Source organism: Notolepis coatsorum, assembly GCF_963971535.1.
Source record: "Notolepis coatsorum genome assembly, chromosome: 4".
NCBI classification, from domain to species: Eukaryota; Metazoa; Chordata; class Actinopteri; order Aulopiformes; family Paralepididae; genus Notolepis; species Notolepis coatsorum.
In genome coordinates this window covers 36625515-36642283 of record NC_140168.1, presented here as the reverse complement: position 1 = coordinate 36642283, position 16769 = coordinate 36625515, and the positions used below count along the sequence as shown (strand labels likewise).

The following is a 16769-nucleotide window of genomic DNA, read 5'->3' as shown; positions in this document are numbered from 1 at the left end:
TGTACAAGAGTACATTTATTCATATTCATATATTCATCACCTAGGGTCATAGAAAGTACATTTGGTACATATTCATAAGAGATGTGTGAATTCGATGTCCTTCAGACCTGGGTAATTTAAAGCATCAACACAATGAATCCAAAAGGTTTAACGTTGGTTCTCCTTCACTCAAGCACTTTGTCAAATTTGTCAAACAGATGTTTTTGATGATTCACTAGTTGTTTTTGTCTTTGCTGTGCAGCTTCATCCAGTTTCACACAGTGAAAGGCTTACTGTAATTGCGGAAAAGTAATGCCCTTTAAGTCTCCATTATTCCCCCGTGGGTGTACATCTCTAAATGTACAAAATCAGAGACCATTATCTACACTTAAAACGTTCTCCCCTCTTGCCGAGTGCACAAACATAAAGAAACGTCTTTTTTCAAGAATGTCAATCAAAATAATAAGTTTGGCGGAGGGCGAGCTGCCACTTTTCTACTGCTTTCATTCCTCTTTCCGCCCCTGCAAATCCCCACAGGTAACCCCATCCAGCGGGAAGATAACACAAACAATCTGCAGCACCCGCCCCTGCCAGGGAACTGCCAACTCAAACAAAGCTCCTCTTTTCCAACGATCACCGACACGACCGTGTGCGCGCAGTGCACCCACGCTGAACCCGAGGCCTCCCGAAAATAGAACAGAAGGACTACGATGTAGATTTCATGAGGATTAACTCAGCATTTGCTAATGTTCTCTGGAAGTTTGATAGTGATAGATAATGATGCGTGGGTTCACATTTCCCACCGGTCCCCGCATTGTATCAAATTGAATTTGCACGACCCTGTTTTTAATCATTAGCGTGGTAATGTACAACTGAACTTAGTTTCACGATGTGCGCCGCAGGGTACCCTGTGTGTGGTGAGCCACCTGAATGGATGTCATCACCTTTTGTAGCCAACTACCACAGAACTCATGTTGAATCATAACTAGTTGGGTTCTAGTTTTATTAGCATGCTGAGGATGCTGGCTCTTCTCACTGGGTCTGTGCTGTTTCTCCAGAGCCAGAGGCCTGTTGCGCCATAGAACTACCCAGCCAAAGCATGCAACCTTACTTTCAGCTCCTGCCAGTGCACTCCCTGGAGCAACAGGCCATCTCACAAAACTCAGTAGCATTGTCCATCCATTAATCATCAGCCCCGACAGGCCGGTTTCTCTATTGGGATAGCCAATTGGATAGCCATTCTCTCCAGGTGTATAGCCAATGGTAGACATTGGGTATTGGCAGGTTCTCATGCAAGAACCGTTATGAATAGGTAGATCTTTAATTGTACAAACAGTTTAACCCTTATGTGGTGTTAGGGTCTCCAACGACCCGTTTCAAGGTTATAATATGTAATAACTAGGGGTGTAACGGTACGTGTATTCGTCCCGCGAATTTACGGTACGGCCGTCACGGTGCGGCATGCGCAGCCATACGGCGAATACGCCCCACAGCGCACACACACGAGTCATGCATGCAGGCACTTGCGAGGTCCGTGCGAGAACAGCGTGCATGGCCGGGCACACAGAGTCAGACTTCAGAGCGGCGAAAGTGCACGGAAAGGCACATACATTGGAACAGCTGCAGGGTCATTATTACAGTTTCACAGTTTTCTTTTGTTTTTTTTGTGCGCCCAATAACGTTAACCAAATGAAACCAATGGAAAGAAACACACACGCATCGCCGCCACACACACGCGCACGCGCACGCCAACAAACACATCAACATTCTCCCCCGCCGGACTCACAGGCACAGCTCATCATCAAATAAGAAAAAGAAACATACTTTTCCGGACAGATCATCTGAGCCCCACTGTGTCCAAATAATCCTCTGCCATTGTTGTAATATGTCATCTGTTCTCTAGTATTCAGTCTTGTTAAATTCTCTTTAGAAGTGACACCGAAACTTAGCAAGGATAAGTTGTTAAAGGGGCAATAGGCAAGTGGATGCCTGAACACAGAATTACACCATTATCACTGACTACCACGGCAAGCCTATAGAACATTATTCTATTTAATAATAATAATTATAATAATTATCATAAATATAATATAAAAAAAAATAAAAAAAATAAAGGATATTAATAATTATTATTATAAATATATATTTTCTGTTGTACCGAACTCGTACCGAACCGTGACCCCAATACGAGGTACGTACCGAACCGTGGCTTCTGTGTACCGTTACACCCCTAGTAATAATTACCATGTAGTTGATTTTATTAGAACAAGGTTCACCTTGCTCCAATCATACCTCTCACACAGGCACCAATTCATCTCTATCAACAACTGCAAATCCCCCACTGCCCCCATCACTCATGGTGTCCCCCAAGGCTCAGTACTTGGTCCCCTGCTCTTCATCCTCTACATCCTTCCACTTGGTCTGATTCTCCGCCAACATGGCCTCCGTTTTCACTGTTATGCAGACGACACTCAGCTCTACCTCTCCACCAAGACTATCACTCCAGCCACTCTCTCCACCCTCACCACCTGCCTCACAGACATCAAAACATGGATGCAAAATAACTTTCTCAAATTAAACTGCAATAAATCATTATCGGTCCGAAATCCCTCACCAGCCACACTCAGGATTTCACCCTAAATATTGATGGTTCCATTGTCACCCCCTCCACTCACGTCCGTAACTTTGGCATCATCCTGGGCCCTCATTCATCAACGTTGCGTACGCACAGATATGTGCTTAACCCGTGCGTACGACCATTTCTAAGCAAAGTGTGGGATTTATCAATTTGAACGTGAACTTGACTTTGTGCGTATGTCTACGCACAGCCCAGAGCATGCGTAGGTGACTGTTATGTTGGAAGAATCAGACAACACGTAGTTTCAGCATGTCGGTGTTTACTGAACTCAAGACACATGCATTCTAACGTACACCAGAACATCAACGTCACGTTCGGCCATATGCCGTAACGTGAAACTCCACAGAATAACACGACACTGTCGCAATAGTTAGAACACTAGTTAAAGTGCTGGCACTCGCTAGAGTACCAGACGTAACATTTCCCCCCCCTTCACTCAACCTAGGAGTGATACTCAGTCTCAAAGTCATTCAGGTGTGCAGGCCTGTTGCGCGCTCGGAGTGGGCGGGGCCCGGGCACTGCAACAGCCAACGGCGGAGGTCCCGCAGCCTCAGGCTGAGCCGCGGGTGCTGGGGCTGCAACATCATCAAATTGTCTGTCCTGCAGAGCTATAGCCGCAGGTGCTGGGGCTGCAACGTCATTGAATCGTCTGTGCTGCAGAGCTACAGCCGCGGGCACACCCTGTCCCGGGGCAGCGGGAGCCTGCACCCTGCGCAGTCGGCCAGCATGCCAACGCGTCCCATCAGCCAGCCTGAATGAGGCCGGGCCAAGCTGCTGTCTGACCTGGACCGGGTCAGACCAGAATGACCGGAGCTTGTTGTCCCGGTGGGGTCGCCGAATCCTGACCCAGTCTGAGACGGCGATGGTAGGTGGTCTCGCATGTCGGGTCCTGTCGAAACGGTCCTTCATCCGGCGCTGGCGTGCGTTGACTGTGGCTTGAAGCGGGTGGGCTGGAGCCTGAGCCGGAGTAGGGCGCAGCCTGTCCAGGGGCAGCTGAAACTCGCGCCCTAGCATGAGGGAGGCTGGGGAGACGCCTGTGGTGGCGTGTTGAGTGGCCCTGTAGTGCAGGAGCGTCTGTTGGAGACCGTTGATGAATGTGCACCCTTGTGCTAGGTGGGCCCTGATGCCATTCTTCAGGGATTGGTTCAGCCGTTCCACCCCCCCGTTCGCAGCCGGGTTGTAGAACGACGTGCGGATATGACGTATCCCCTTACCCCCCAGGTAGGAGGCCAGTTCGTGGGAGATCATTTGGGGCCCATTGTCTGTCGTGATCCTCTTGGGCAGGCCCCAGCGTGTGAACAGGGACTCGAGAATCTCAATCAGCACCCCGGCTGTGACCGAGCCCACGGGCGCCACCTCAGGCCACTTGGAGTGGAGGTCGTAGATCACAACGAGGAAACGCTGGTGATGCGGTACCCCGTGCAGTTCACCACAGACGTCGAGCTGCAGGTGCTCCCAGGGTTGGGACGGCCAGTCCAATGGCTGCATGGGTGGGGGCGGGGCTGGGGCCCTGGTCTTCCCGCTCAGAAGACAGGCAGTACAGTCCTTGACCAGGGTCTCGATTTCCCTGTCGATGCCTGGCCACCACACCAAGTCACGACACCGCTGTTTGAGCCTGACTATGCCCAAGTGGCCCTCGTGCGCCATAGCAAGGACACGCGCCCGAAGGACACTCGGGACGACAGTACAGAGCCCACGAGCGACGCAGGAGTCGTTCCAGCATGACAACTCGTCCCGGAGTCTGCTATAGGGAAGCAGCTCGTCAGGTGTCCTCGCCGGCCAACCCTGCCTGATGTAGGTTGAGAGCGCAGAGAGGACAGGGTCAGCAGACGAGGCGTCCTGGAGCTCCTGCAGCGACACTGTCTCTTGGAGGGGAGTGTGGAGGAGCTGGACCAGGTCATGCTCAGCCTGATCCCGATCGGGAGTCGAGGGCGGGGCCGTGGGGGAACTGGGGATGGCGCGTGACAGTAGGTCAGCTACTACGTTGTCCCGGCCCGGCGTGAATTGCAAACCGAAGTTGTACTGCTGCAGGCGGTCAGCCCAGCGGTGGAGGCGGAGCGGTTTGTGGCCAGTGCCTGACGTGGCGAGGAGGGTAGTGAGAGCCTGGTGGTCCGTCCTAAGCGTGAATGAGCGGCCGTAGAGGTACATATGCCAGCGCTCACATGCCCAGATGCAGGCCAGGGCCTCTCGCTCCCCCACTGAGTACCTCTGTTCTGTGGGGCTAAGGGCCCGTGAAGCGAAAGCGACCGGCCTCTCCACACCCCCGTGCAGCTGTGACAGTACCGCGCCCACGGCTGCGGCGGAGGCGTCACACGTGACGAGGGTGGTGCTGTCTAGGTCGAAAAACGCCAGGACTGGTGATGAGGTGAGCTGGGACTTGAGGAGGCGCACAGCCTTCGAGCAGGCAGGCGTCCAGAGCCAGGGCTCGTCCTGCTTCAACAGCTTCCGCAGCGGTGCAGTTGTGTCGGAGTAGTGTGGCAGGAAGCGGAGGTAGTACGCCGTCATGCCCAGGAAAGAGGCCACCTGGGCCGCTGAGGTGGGCTCTGGGACACTGTGTATGGCCTCTGTGTTTGACTGGAGCGGGTACATGCCGTCAGCCGAGAGGCGGAACCCAACAAAGTCAATGGTCGTGGTGGCAAAGACACACTTCTCGCCGTTGAGTGTGAGGTGGTGCTTCGCCATCGCACTTAAGACACTGTGGAGGCTCGCGTCGTGACTCTCGGCGTTGGCCCCGTGCACCACGATGTCATCGAGGTAGATGGCCACCCCGGGGATCCCGGCGAAGACGGAGGCCATGATCTTTTGGAAGCAGCTGGGGGCGGAGCTTAAACCAAAAGCCATGCGTTTGTAACGGAAGACCCCCCTGTGGGTGATGAACGCGGTGAGGTTGCGGCTCTCTGGGTGTAGTGGCACCTGGAGGTACCCCTGACGAAGGTCCAGCTTAGAGAACACCTTGGACCCGTGGAACTGGGCGGTGAGCTCCTCTGTGGTTGGCAGGGGGTATTTATCAGGGACGATGGCCTTGTTTACCGCTCTCATGTCCACGCAGAGTCGCAGGTCCCCTGTCTTCTTCTTTGCTACCACCAAGTTGGAGATCCAGGGTGACGCGTTCACCTGTTCGATGATGTCGTCGTCCAGCATCTTCTGTAACTCGGTGGCGATGCCCTCACGGAGAGCCAGGGGGGAGCGGCGAAGGGGCTGGATGACCGGAGTCACTTTTTGGTCTAGCAGGGGCTGGTGAGCGAAACCCTGGAGGCAGCCCACGCCGTTGAACAGTGCCGGCCACTGTTGCTGCCAGGAGACAGCGGTGACGGTGTGGATCTCTGAGCCTGTGGTGTCCAGCAGAGAGAAACCGAGGCCACTGAAGAGGTCGAGGCCGAGGAGGTTGGTCCCTCGGCGTGCGATGTTGAAATTGAAGGCAGGCAGTGTCCTTTCTCCGTACCTCACCGGCAGCTGGAGGGAGCCAACGATGTCAATCTTGGAGTCGGCGTAGCCTCGCAGGGTGGTGGTGGGCGGGCCCAGTGGTTTGTGGGAGAAGAATTGAGAGTATGTCGCCCAATTCAATAGAGACACTGTGGCTCCAGTGTCGAGGAGGAGGGGCAGTGTGATGTCACCAACCACCAATGAGCATGTTTTGAATGGCACTCGTCCTGAGCTGACATTATGGATGATAGTGGTCGGTGGCTTGGAAGCACTAGCTGGGGCTGACCTGCAGACCTTTTGGAAGTGGTTTAGCCTCCCGCAGTTGGAGCAGGCTTTGCCACGGGCAGGGCAGGTCTGGGCTCTGGAGTTGTGTGAAAGGGAGCCACAATTCCCGCACGGCTGGCGTGCGCGGTCACGTGACTGGGAGGCTAGCAGTATATTGTCCCCGCCGTCGTCTGCACTCACATTGAGGAGGGACACCCTTGAGCTGAGCGTGCTCGCAGCCTCTACTGGCATGTGTGTGTTGGGGCGGGGGGAGGTAGACAAACTAGCTGCACAGTTCATAGCAGATTCCACCTGCACTGCTAGTCTAATAGCTACTGCTAATGTCAGTTCGTCATTTTCCAACAGTAGTCTTTCCCTGATTTTATCACTGTCAGTGTTCAATATGAGTTGGTCTCTCACCATTTCATCCTGTAATGCCCCGAATTTGCATGAGCTAGCCAAGCCCCGTAGGTCCGCGACGTACTGCGTTATTGACTCGCCAGTACGTTGATGTCTCCGTCGGAACACAACTCGACGGAGGAGTGCAGTCTGTGGAGTGGCGAAATGTCCCTTTAGGAGCGCCACCACCGACGTATATGTGTCACTGTCTAATGTGCCGAGCGTTTCACACACACGCTGTCCCTCCACGCCTAAACAGTGCTGTAGTAATGCACGTTTTGCGCACCGCGGACAAGTCCAAACCGGTAGCCAGGATATACGTCTCGAACGAGGAAATCCAACGCGCCCACGGGACGGGCGGCTCACCGGGCAGCGGTAGGAAGGGTGGAGGGGGTGGGATAGATAATTCAGCCATCTCTCGTCGCCAATGTTATGTTGGAAGAATCAGACAACACGTAGTTTCAGCATGTCGGTGTTTACTGAACTCAAGACACATGCATTCTAACGTACACCAGAACATCAACGTCAACGTCACGTTCGGCCATATGCCGTAACGTGAAACTCCACAGAATAACACGACACTGTCGCAATAGTTAGAACACTAGTTAAAGTGCTGGCACTCGCTAGAGTACCAGACGTAACAGTGACGCCCTGTGGTAGAATATGGGGACTGCAGACGGATGGCATAGCTCTCATCAGTTGCATGCATTAGTTTCAACGCGGAAATAAGCTTCCGTGCATTACTGGCGCGTGTTCTGTATGAACCGTAATTCATTATAGTTCATTGTGAAATAGCGACAGTAGTGTAATTATAACGGGCTCATGCGCGAACAATAGGTTGGCTTGCTTGTTTGGCACGGGGGCAGACGCAGAACACCAACCTCCAAACGCAATTAAATATTGTTTCAAATAAAAAGCGACATACTATTATTTTGTGTCATGTTTCCAAATAAGATTGGCCACAACGAAATGCTTTCTACTTCAATTTGTTGGTTAGAATAGATTACCTCGCTCCGTTGAAACTTCACTGAGACACTAACAGTAAAAGACAGTATTTTTTTTTGCACAGAGTGAATCCACTTTCACTTGCTCCTCAATGGGAAACCAACCTAGATTTACCATGAAGGACTGGTTCTGGCCGAACCGTTCGTTATACAAGAATCACAGAGACGTTTCAAAGGTACTCACAGTTGCACGAGGGTTTCGGACACAAATACGGGATGGTTTGAAAGCTCTGCGTTGCTAATAAACATTTTAAATATTTTTTATAAACTGGTCAACACTGCATTATTTCCGGCGTTGGGTGCATGATGCGCATGCGCTGTGATCACAACCAGGCAGCCAACGCCGAAAATAATGCCGTTTTGAGCAGTTTATACAAAATATTTAAATGTTTATTAGCAACGCCGAGCTTTCAAACCATCCCGTATGCTGAGTTGTTCGAAACCCTCGTGCAACTCTGAGTACCTTTGAAATGTCTCTGTGATACTTGTATAACGAACGGTTCGGTTAGACCCAGTCCTTCAGGGTAAATCTAGGTTGGTTTCCTATTGAGGAGCAAGTGACTGTGGATTCACTCCGTGCATCACAGTCACGAAAGGGGCAATGGATTCAAGTTCGCGTTTTTATTGATCACATAGGCAGGCTATACATGGCGTATAGGCTACATCATACATGGCAGTGAGATTCATTGTTCTTGTATATGCTCTCGTATTATTGTTTATATAGGCTACCCAATACTGACATCTAGAAATCATATGCAGCAGGTAGAAAAAAGACGGGAAATCCGTCGCGATTTGGAATAAAATTGAGGAGAACTTTAATCCCTGGGTATTAATCGAACAAAACGGGAAAAGGCAGTCATATTCCAGCACCGTCTTTATTAGTGTTTGCGCTGCCCAGGCAGCAATGGTTAATAGATATCATATCCGACATCACCGTACGTGTACATGTCTGTCAACCTGTCTCGTATTTCTCCATAACACCCTTCCCTCGGGTCAGTCCACTTTTCCACATTTCATGGGGGTGTTCCATTACCGTATATGGTTAATCGGGGCGGTTCTGGTATGCAAATACGTGAAAGTGTGCACGAGCCTCAGCGTAGGAGCAAGGTGATATTTATCATGACAGGTGTGCGTAGGACCTGTGTACGCACGTGTGATAAATCCCATTTTTTTTGTGCATGCACACATTCTAAATTCTGTGCTTACGTATAGAAATAGAACATTTTCTAAGAAAACTTGATAAATGAGGGCCCAGGACCCCACCCTTTCTTTCCTCCCCCATGTGAACTACATAACCAAATCGGCCTTCTATCACCTCCGGAACATTGCTTGTCTCCGCCCCTCCCTATCACTCTCCGCTGCTGAAACACTGGTTCATGCATTCATATCATCAAGACTAGAGTACTGCAACAGCATCCTCTACGGCTCACCAAACACTATTCTCAATAAACTCCAATATGTACAAAACTCTGCTGGCCGCATGCTCACCTCCACCCGTCGCTCTGATCACATCACCCCTGTCCTCCACGACCTTCACTGGCTTCCAATCAAATACAGGATACATTTTAAAATACTACTCATCACATTTAAAGCCCTCAACAACCTTGCCCCTCCCTACCTGTCCGACCTCCTCCACCGTCACACGCCCACCCATCGCCTTAGGTCTGCACTCTGCAGATGCCAACCTCCTAACACCTCCCACGACCAAGCTCCGGACCTGGGGCGACTGGGCCTTTGCTGCTGCTCCCCCCTCCCTCTGGAATGCCCTCCCCAGCCATATCCGTGATGCAAACACCCTGACATCTTTTAAATCAGCCCTCAAAACTAACCTTTTCAATCTTGCTTTTGACCTCTAATTCTGTCGGTTTTATTTTATTTTGTCATGTATTATATTTTATGTTCTGTTTTTGTTCTGTTTTTTTGTTTTGCCATAGTTTGTCTCTCCTGCCCATGTAAAGCGTCTTTGAGCACCTGGAAAAACACTATATAAGATAGATGTATTATTATTATTATTATGATATCCATATATAAGCACAGCAAAACTATGTTTCACCATTTTGAAAATTCTGAAGGTATCTGCCGAAAAAAAGGTACGACTGTGGTGTTAGGGTCATTCTTGACCCGGCAAGGTAAAACTATACCATACAAATACTAAATATAAATAAAATAATAATAAATATACTAAACTTTTTTCAGAAGTTATATTCTAATATTGTTCTATTATAGTCAGAAAACATTATTATCTATGGGTTTCACATTTAGCATATTATGATTGAACAACCTCATTTTCATCTTAAAAATAAGGGACATGATGTGTCTCGGGGGCCATCAAATCAAATTACAATGGGATTATATGGTTATGAACGCATATAATGTTAGTTAGGATGTAGTATTAACTATATTGAGTGATACTCCTTTCTTTTTAGTGGTCAGGACTGAGTTAGACCCCGGGTCAACATTGACCCGCTAACAACGGTCAGTGGTGCCAATTCCTAACACAACATGAGGGTTTAGCAATGTTGCGGCATTCACCAGTCGTTTATATAAATTGCCTAATTGCCTTTGAAAACACGAGTTTTAATATTACAAATAGATATAATGCATATCAATAATACTGCATTTTGATTATGTTAGTGATACATAGTATCATATAGGCATGCGATTGATAACGTGACAGTGGCTTAAATTAATAAGGGAAAAGCAGGTGTTGGAAATAAGCGTTTTTGATAGGCTACTTTATTAGGCAGCCTATACCTTTAAGGTATTTTTAGAATATTTTAGAATATATCGCCATCATGTGGGTGGAGCTCCAGGTCGGCTCACTGTCCAAAGACCAGCCTCCTGCCAGTTCTTTCATCCGTTTCATAGATGGATGGTTGCCAGGAAAACAGCCTCTCCCTGAACGTCAGCAAAACAAAGGAGATGATTGTGGACTTCAGGAGGTCGGGGGTCAAGGACTACAGCCCCCTCAGCATCGACGGGGCACCGGTTGAGAGAGTCAACAGCTTTAAGTACCTCGGAGCCTACATATCCGAGGACTTGACATGGACCACACACATTAACAGTGTTGTGAAGAAGGCACGACAACGCCTCTACTTCCTCAGGCGCCTAAGGAAGTTCCAAGTCAGCCAGAAGATCCTTAAGAACTTCTACTCATGTACAATAGAGAGCACCTTGACCGGCAACATCACCTCCTGGTTTGGGAATAGCACTGCACAAGACCAAAGCAGACTACAAAGAGTGACACGTTCAGCCGAACGCACAATTGGAGGGGGGCTCCCCACCCTCCAGAACATTTACTACAAGCGTTGCAAGGGCAAGGCTAAGAGAATCATTAAAGACTCCAGTCACCCGAACAACTGCCTCTTTGAACTGCTGCGGTCAGGCAAGCGATACAGGAGTCTCAAGGCGAGCACAGAAAGACTCAGAAGAAGCTTCTATCCCCAGGCCATCAGGCTGCTAAACGAACAATGAATGAACACTACACAACAACAACCACCAAACGCACATAGCACACACATCCACACGCACACACTCACTTTAAACAAACACACTGTAGCACCCACTCCACACACTTATAGCACACACCCACTTTAAACAAACACACTGTAGCACCCACTCCCCACACTTTATATTTATGGATGAAGGATTGCACTACAACTCGTACACCTTACTGTAAATTGTACCTAAAATTGTACCTCATCCCATTTCTGCTTTGCACTAGATAGTACTGTACATTAGTACACTGCATAGTATTGTGTATTGTATATTATATGGTAACTCAGAACATTGTACATATGTCTATACCGAACACTGTGACCTCATTTTCTTCTTCTAAATTCATGCTATATTATGTTATTATGTTATTTGATACTATCTTGTCTAGCACAGTCTCTGGAGCGTAACAGTAAGAAGCATTTTGTATGAAAGTATTCTGTACTTCTGTATGACAACTATTAAAGAACTTGAACTTGGAGACTTCTTCCCGTCTTATTCATGCCCCCACCGTTACGATCGACTGGCACTGGCATATGTCTCTCGGACACAGTGTAGGCAGTGACGGGACATTTTTATAATTATTATTATAATATTTTGCTAGTTAATTTTTTTTATAGTCCAGCAACTATAAAGTTGTTCTTTCACTTGGCTCTCTTTTTAGGTGGCGTGCTCGGGATGGAATGATGTGGGCTATGGACCTAAATTCCCCTTCTCTCTGTTTTGCAAACAATTGGTCTTATTTCGTATTTTTGGAGCATTCATTGTGCGAACAGTGAATGCACAGCATGCCCATTCAATCTGAGAACAGCTGGTGTTCGTACGTGCCTAAAACGATTTGGGGGGGCTTAAGAATGAATGCTTCATGAATCCGACTTTTCTCAAGAGATATTTAAGAGAAAAATAAGAGAAGCTATAGAGGGGAATGTTCATGCATGAGGCCCATTGTTTTTAATAATCAGTGGTCGATGTATCTCTAATTTAATAACCTATATACGCCATCCCCTCTAATGGGGTAGTAAATATATGGCCTTTAGACCGGTTTCCACAGGCAAAAATTTCACCATGACTATGGTTCTGTTTATTCAACCACCAACGGTTTTCCTGTCCACGCTATCATGTAAAATTCAACGTGCCCTCTCACCTGCTCCCATGTTGTATGGTCGTGCTCTCTGCAACTTACTGTACATGAGGAAGATGACCCCCCCCCCCCACACACACACACACTTCCTCCTCGTCATCACAGACACTCTGACAGTGTGTCCCGGGCCTACGAAGAGGTCGCATAACTCAGGGGGAAAAGCTGGTACTGACTAGAAAAAAGATCAACACAGAGCAAAGGGCAGGCAGCCGGTTTGACCTTTGTCCCCTGTCACACACATGGAGGCCAGATTATGTAAATAAGACAATGGGTATATTCCACCTGGACAGACTTGTCTTTCAGGAAAGACAAGAAAAAAGGATACTTTTTTTTACAAAGCTTAGCTTTATACTTTATACTTATAGCACATGCATGAGCCTGGTCTCTTTTGAAAGGTAACATTCTGAAGTTACTAAAGCAAAAAAGGAAAATCACTTTTAGTGCTAATGAAACCTATACGGGCCCATGCACGTTAAACGTTAGTTTTATTGAATGCATTGAATGGCTGTGAGTTATTTCAATGACAGTAGTCGTTATGTTTTATCTATTTGCTTGTCTCCTGCTCTTGTGTTCCCTCCCCGGGTCCAGCCTTCATGCCGACGGCTTTGGCGGCACAGCGGGCCGCACCAGCAGCCTCACCCACCCTGGCACCCAGTTCAGCACCAAGGACAGAGACAACGACCGCTGCTCCTGCAAGTGTGCCCAGATAGCATCTGGAGGTACGAGGGAGCTTTCCCCAACGTCCGCAGCACTCACATCCCTCTCCATCTCAATATAATTCCTCATTAAAAAAATAACCTCTTTCATTAAACCTTTTCCATCATCGCACATTGTAAATGTCCTGGCGCGCACGTCTCAGCTTGATCTTATCCCATTTTCCCTCCGCAGTCAGCAGCCATGTAAAGTTACTGGCGTGTTACAGCTGTATTTCACTGGTGTTTCCGCTGGAATTCAATTAATTCTGTCCTTTTTTGCCTTTGACCTATTTGCCCATCCCCTGTCCATTCCAGGCTGGTGGTTCGAGGCTTGTGGGCCGTCCAACTTGAACGGAATGTACTACCCCGCCTCGTCCAACGTGGTCCGCTACAACGGCATCAAGTGGTACTACTGGAAGGGCCCGAGTCTGATGGCTACCATGACGACCATGATGGTGCGCCCCGCAAACTTTTGATTCCACGGCTCGCCCGCGCGTCTGCGGGATATTCCGAGGTCCTACTTGGAGGTGGTACACGTCACCTATAGACTGACGGACAATAACGAGGAGACGGAACATTTGAGAGCAGATTTGTGTTTGTCTTTGGAATGTTTTGGCCTCTGGACGTGATCTCAATGAGGAACTTTGGGGAACGCATTTGTGCGAAGGTTCTCAGAAAATTAAGGGTTTTCTTGATTGATTGCAAACAAAAAAATCATTAGGTAGGATTTCCGCACAATAATCCATTCATGAAGGTATTTAGACCAACTGTTGGGGCGAGGTTTCGCAAAAGAACACACGTATTAATGACATGTCTCATTATATGATTTGGTTACCAGGAACACATCCAACACTTACAAGGATCCCGAATTGATTGGAGTGTTTTAACGGCTGCTCTTTCATTACTTAAGCCGTTGGAGTGTGACATCTCCAAACTATAATAGCCATTGAGCTCCCTAAGGAAGGCGGGAGGAAGTGACATTGCTGAGGTGTCATTGCATATAACTCCAGACATCTTGGCGGGAGGGGAATGTCTCACTTCAGAGCCTGAGCCTTCAGCGAGTCGCAGAGTCGTACATTTATTCTTTACTATATCAAAGTAATGTGGGATATCGGCAATCCCACGGCTGAAGTACCATTAAGATACATTGTTATTTAAGAGGCTGCGATGTGGGCTCGGTCCTGGGCTTGGCAGCGCATTCAAAGGAAGATATCTAGAATTTTGGTGTGTTGATGGATCATATACAGATATTGCATAAAAAGAGGTCTGACATAAATTGTTATTTAGTTTATTTTCAACATAACTGTCTCAATACCTACAGTATGCTACAGTGAGCTGTGATTCCTCTTTTATGTTTGATTCATTAGCATATAAGCTAATAGTCAGACTCAGACTCGTATTTCCACACTTGTACTTATGATCATCGATTTTTATATTAAAATAAATGCACATTTAAAAAATATATATACAGCTAAATGAAGGAATTTCACAAAAATGCTTCTGCAACTGATTGTGTGTATTTTTTATTTTGTTTGCTTGTTTTGTTTTTTTATACAGTGAGCCAATCACAATAAATAATATGAATATGAATATGAAAAATATGAAAACAGAAAAAAATCCTCTTCATTAATCCATTGTGTTTTCCCACCATATTGCACTGTTAAGACAGGGGGCAACAGTGGCTCAGGAGGTAGAGCGGTCATCTGGTAGTCGGAAGGTTCCCGGTTTGATTCCCACTCCTCCCGGGCAGCGTGTCGAAGTGTCCTTGAGCAAAACACTTAACCCCTAATTGCTTCAGAATGTGCAGGTTGGCACCTTGCATGGTTGCCTCTGCCATCGGTGTGTGAATGTGAGTGAAGATTGCAACAAAATTGCAAAGCGCTTTGGATAAAAGCACTATATAAATACACCATTTACCAATGCACCATTAAGACTAATTATATTTGTGTTGTACTGTAATCTCCTAATACTAGTTGTGAAATGCCTAGTATTTTGTGACTTTTCTCTCAATGTGGCTAATCATTTTTAAAAGTAGGATTCTTTGTCCATACAGGCCCTGATGTTTATACCTACTATGTAAAAACAGTTTGTGCAAATCGTAGATGCATGTGTTTACTACATTAAAAAAAAATTTAAGCAATGTACAGTCCATGCACAATAGAAAAATATCTAAACATCAACAACATCAACAACAAAAAAACAACAACAACAACAAAAGCTTTAACTTTGACTGTCTTCCAAACAGCTCTCAGGAAACCTCCCTGAATGTTTCCAACTACACTTTCTTATTAAAAAGAAATCATAGAAAGTTATCGTTCTCATAAAAGTATACACACATCAACAGGTTCTCTTTCCACGTTTATTTACTTTCCAAGATGTACAATTTGTAATTAAAGGAAAGGCAAAACACCAATGACATACATATTGTGGTGGGAAAAGTGATAAAAACATGCCGTCTGCGTCTATAGCTCATGAATGAATGAATGAATGAATGAATGAATGAATGAATGAATGAATGAATGAATGAATGAATGAATGAATGAAAACTTTATTTAACAGATTGCAGAATGGGTACAATACAGTACGGCTCAATACATACAATTGTTAAGGGGATGCAGACCTGAGAAAGATGTTTGTCTTGTTTCCATCAGGGTCCCCCATTTTCAATTCATATAGACATTTATGACATACACAACATACATGACATTTATGGCATAGGGACATATAGGTATTTAGTACTGATACATTTGTGACATAGGCGGTATTCAAATATACAGTACTGTTACCCCTAGATCCTGACAGAGTATATACATATGATGGGGAGGGGACTGTACATTAGGAGGGGGTGGGTGGGTGGGAGGGAAATATACATACGGCGGGGAGGGAATATATACATGCGGTGGGGAGGAGACTGTCTATTAATACCATGCTGGTAGAATACAACACATCAAGGCAGTTAGCGTTGCATGCTATTGGTCAAATCAATCATCCATTAGGACTGGTCCCTGTGGTTCTCATTAGAAGAAGGGTGGGTCTTTCTTGACCTGTGTTGGCCCTCTGCACTGGGCAGACCATTGTTAAAGGAACACACCAACATTATGGGAAATGCGCTTACCGTCTTCGCCAGCGTCAGACAAGAAGATACTGTACCAATTACTAGCTTACCTTAACACAAATTAATGGAATTGGATACAGAGCTTAGCTTAACACTCAGGAAGAGGTGTTTTTGGCTAATACTCCGTAGTGCTCCATATTCGCTTCCATTTTGTGCTAAACTAGGCTAGCTTGCTACTGAACGTTCTTGTCTGACTCTGGAGAAGACGGTTAGGCCATTTCCCATGATGTTGGTGTGCTCCTTTAACATGGAGATAGTGCAGGACTATAATATATTTATATATAATATTATTGGCTGGCTTGTGACTCAGTGCTGAATTAACAAAATTACTCTTAGTTAAGATCTTGGCTCCCTATGAAATTCATAAGTGTGATTAATCTCTAACTGGGGTGCACATCTTTCTAAATATGTGTTTTACAATTGGACAAATTAACCTAATTGTATGCATGCCAGGTGTTGCTTTGACTTGTTGAGGCTGCCATGCAATGCTGTTCATCCAACTCAATAGGAGACTGTTTACACTGAGAGAAAAACACGACGCCTCGTTTGGTTATGCTATGAAATTACACTCAAATTACACTCAAAACAGAATAGGATATTGCTGTCATTACTGTAA

At 46.9% G+C, this 16769-nt stretch overlaps 1 protein-coding gene across 1 annotated transcript in view; it reads left to right on the top strand.

Moving 5' to 3' along the window:
• Positions 1-15213, top strand: part of angpt2b (angiopoietin 2b) — an 82087-nt gene extending 66874 nt beyond the window's left edge. The window contains 2 exon segments of the mRNA XM_084312638.1: positions 12932-13062; positions 13354-15213. Coding sequence (XP_084168764.1) covers positions 12932-13062; positions 13354-13514 — 292 coding nt within the window. The 3' untranslated portion in view covers positions 13515-15213.
• Positions 15214-16769: the final 1556 nt, after the last annotated feature.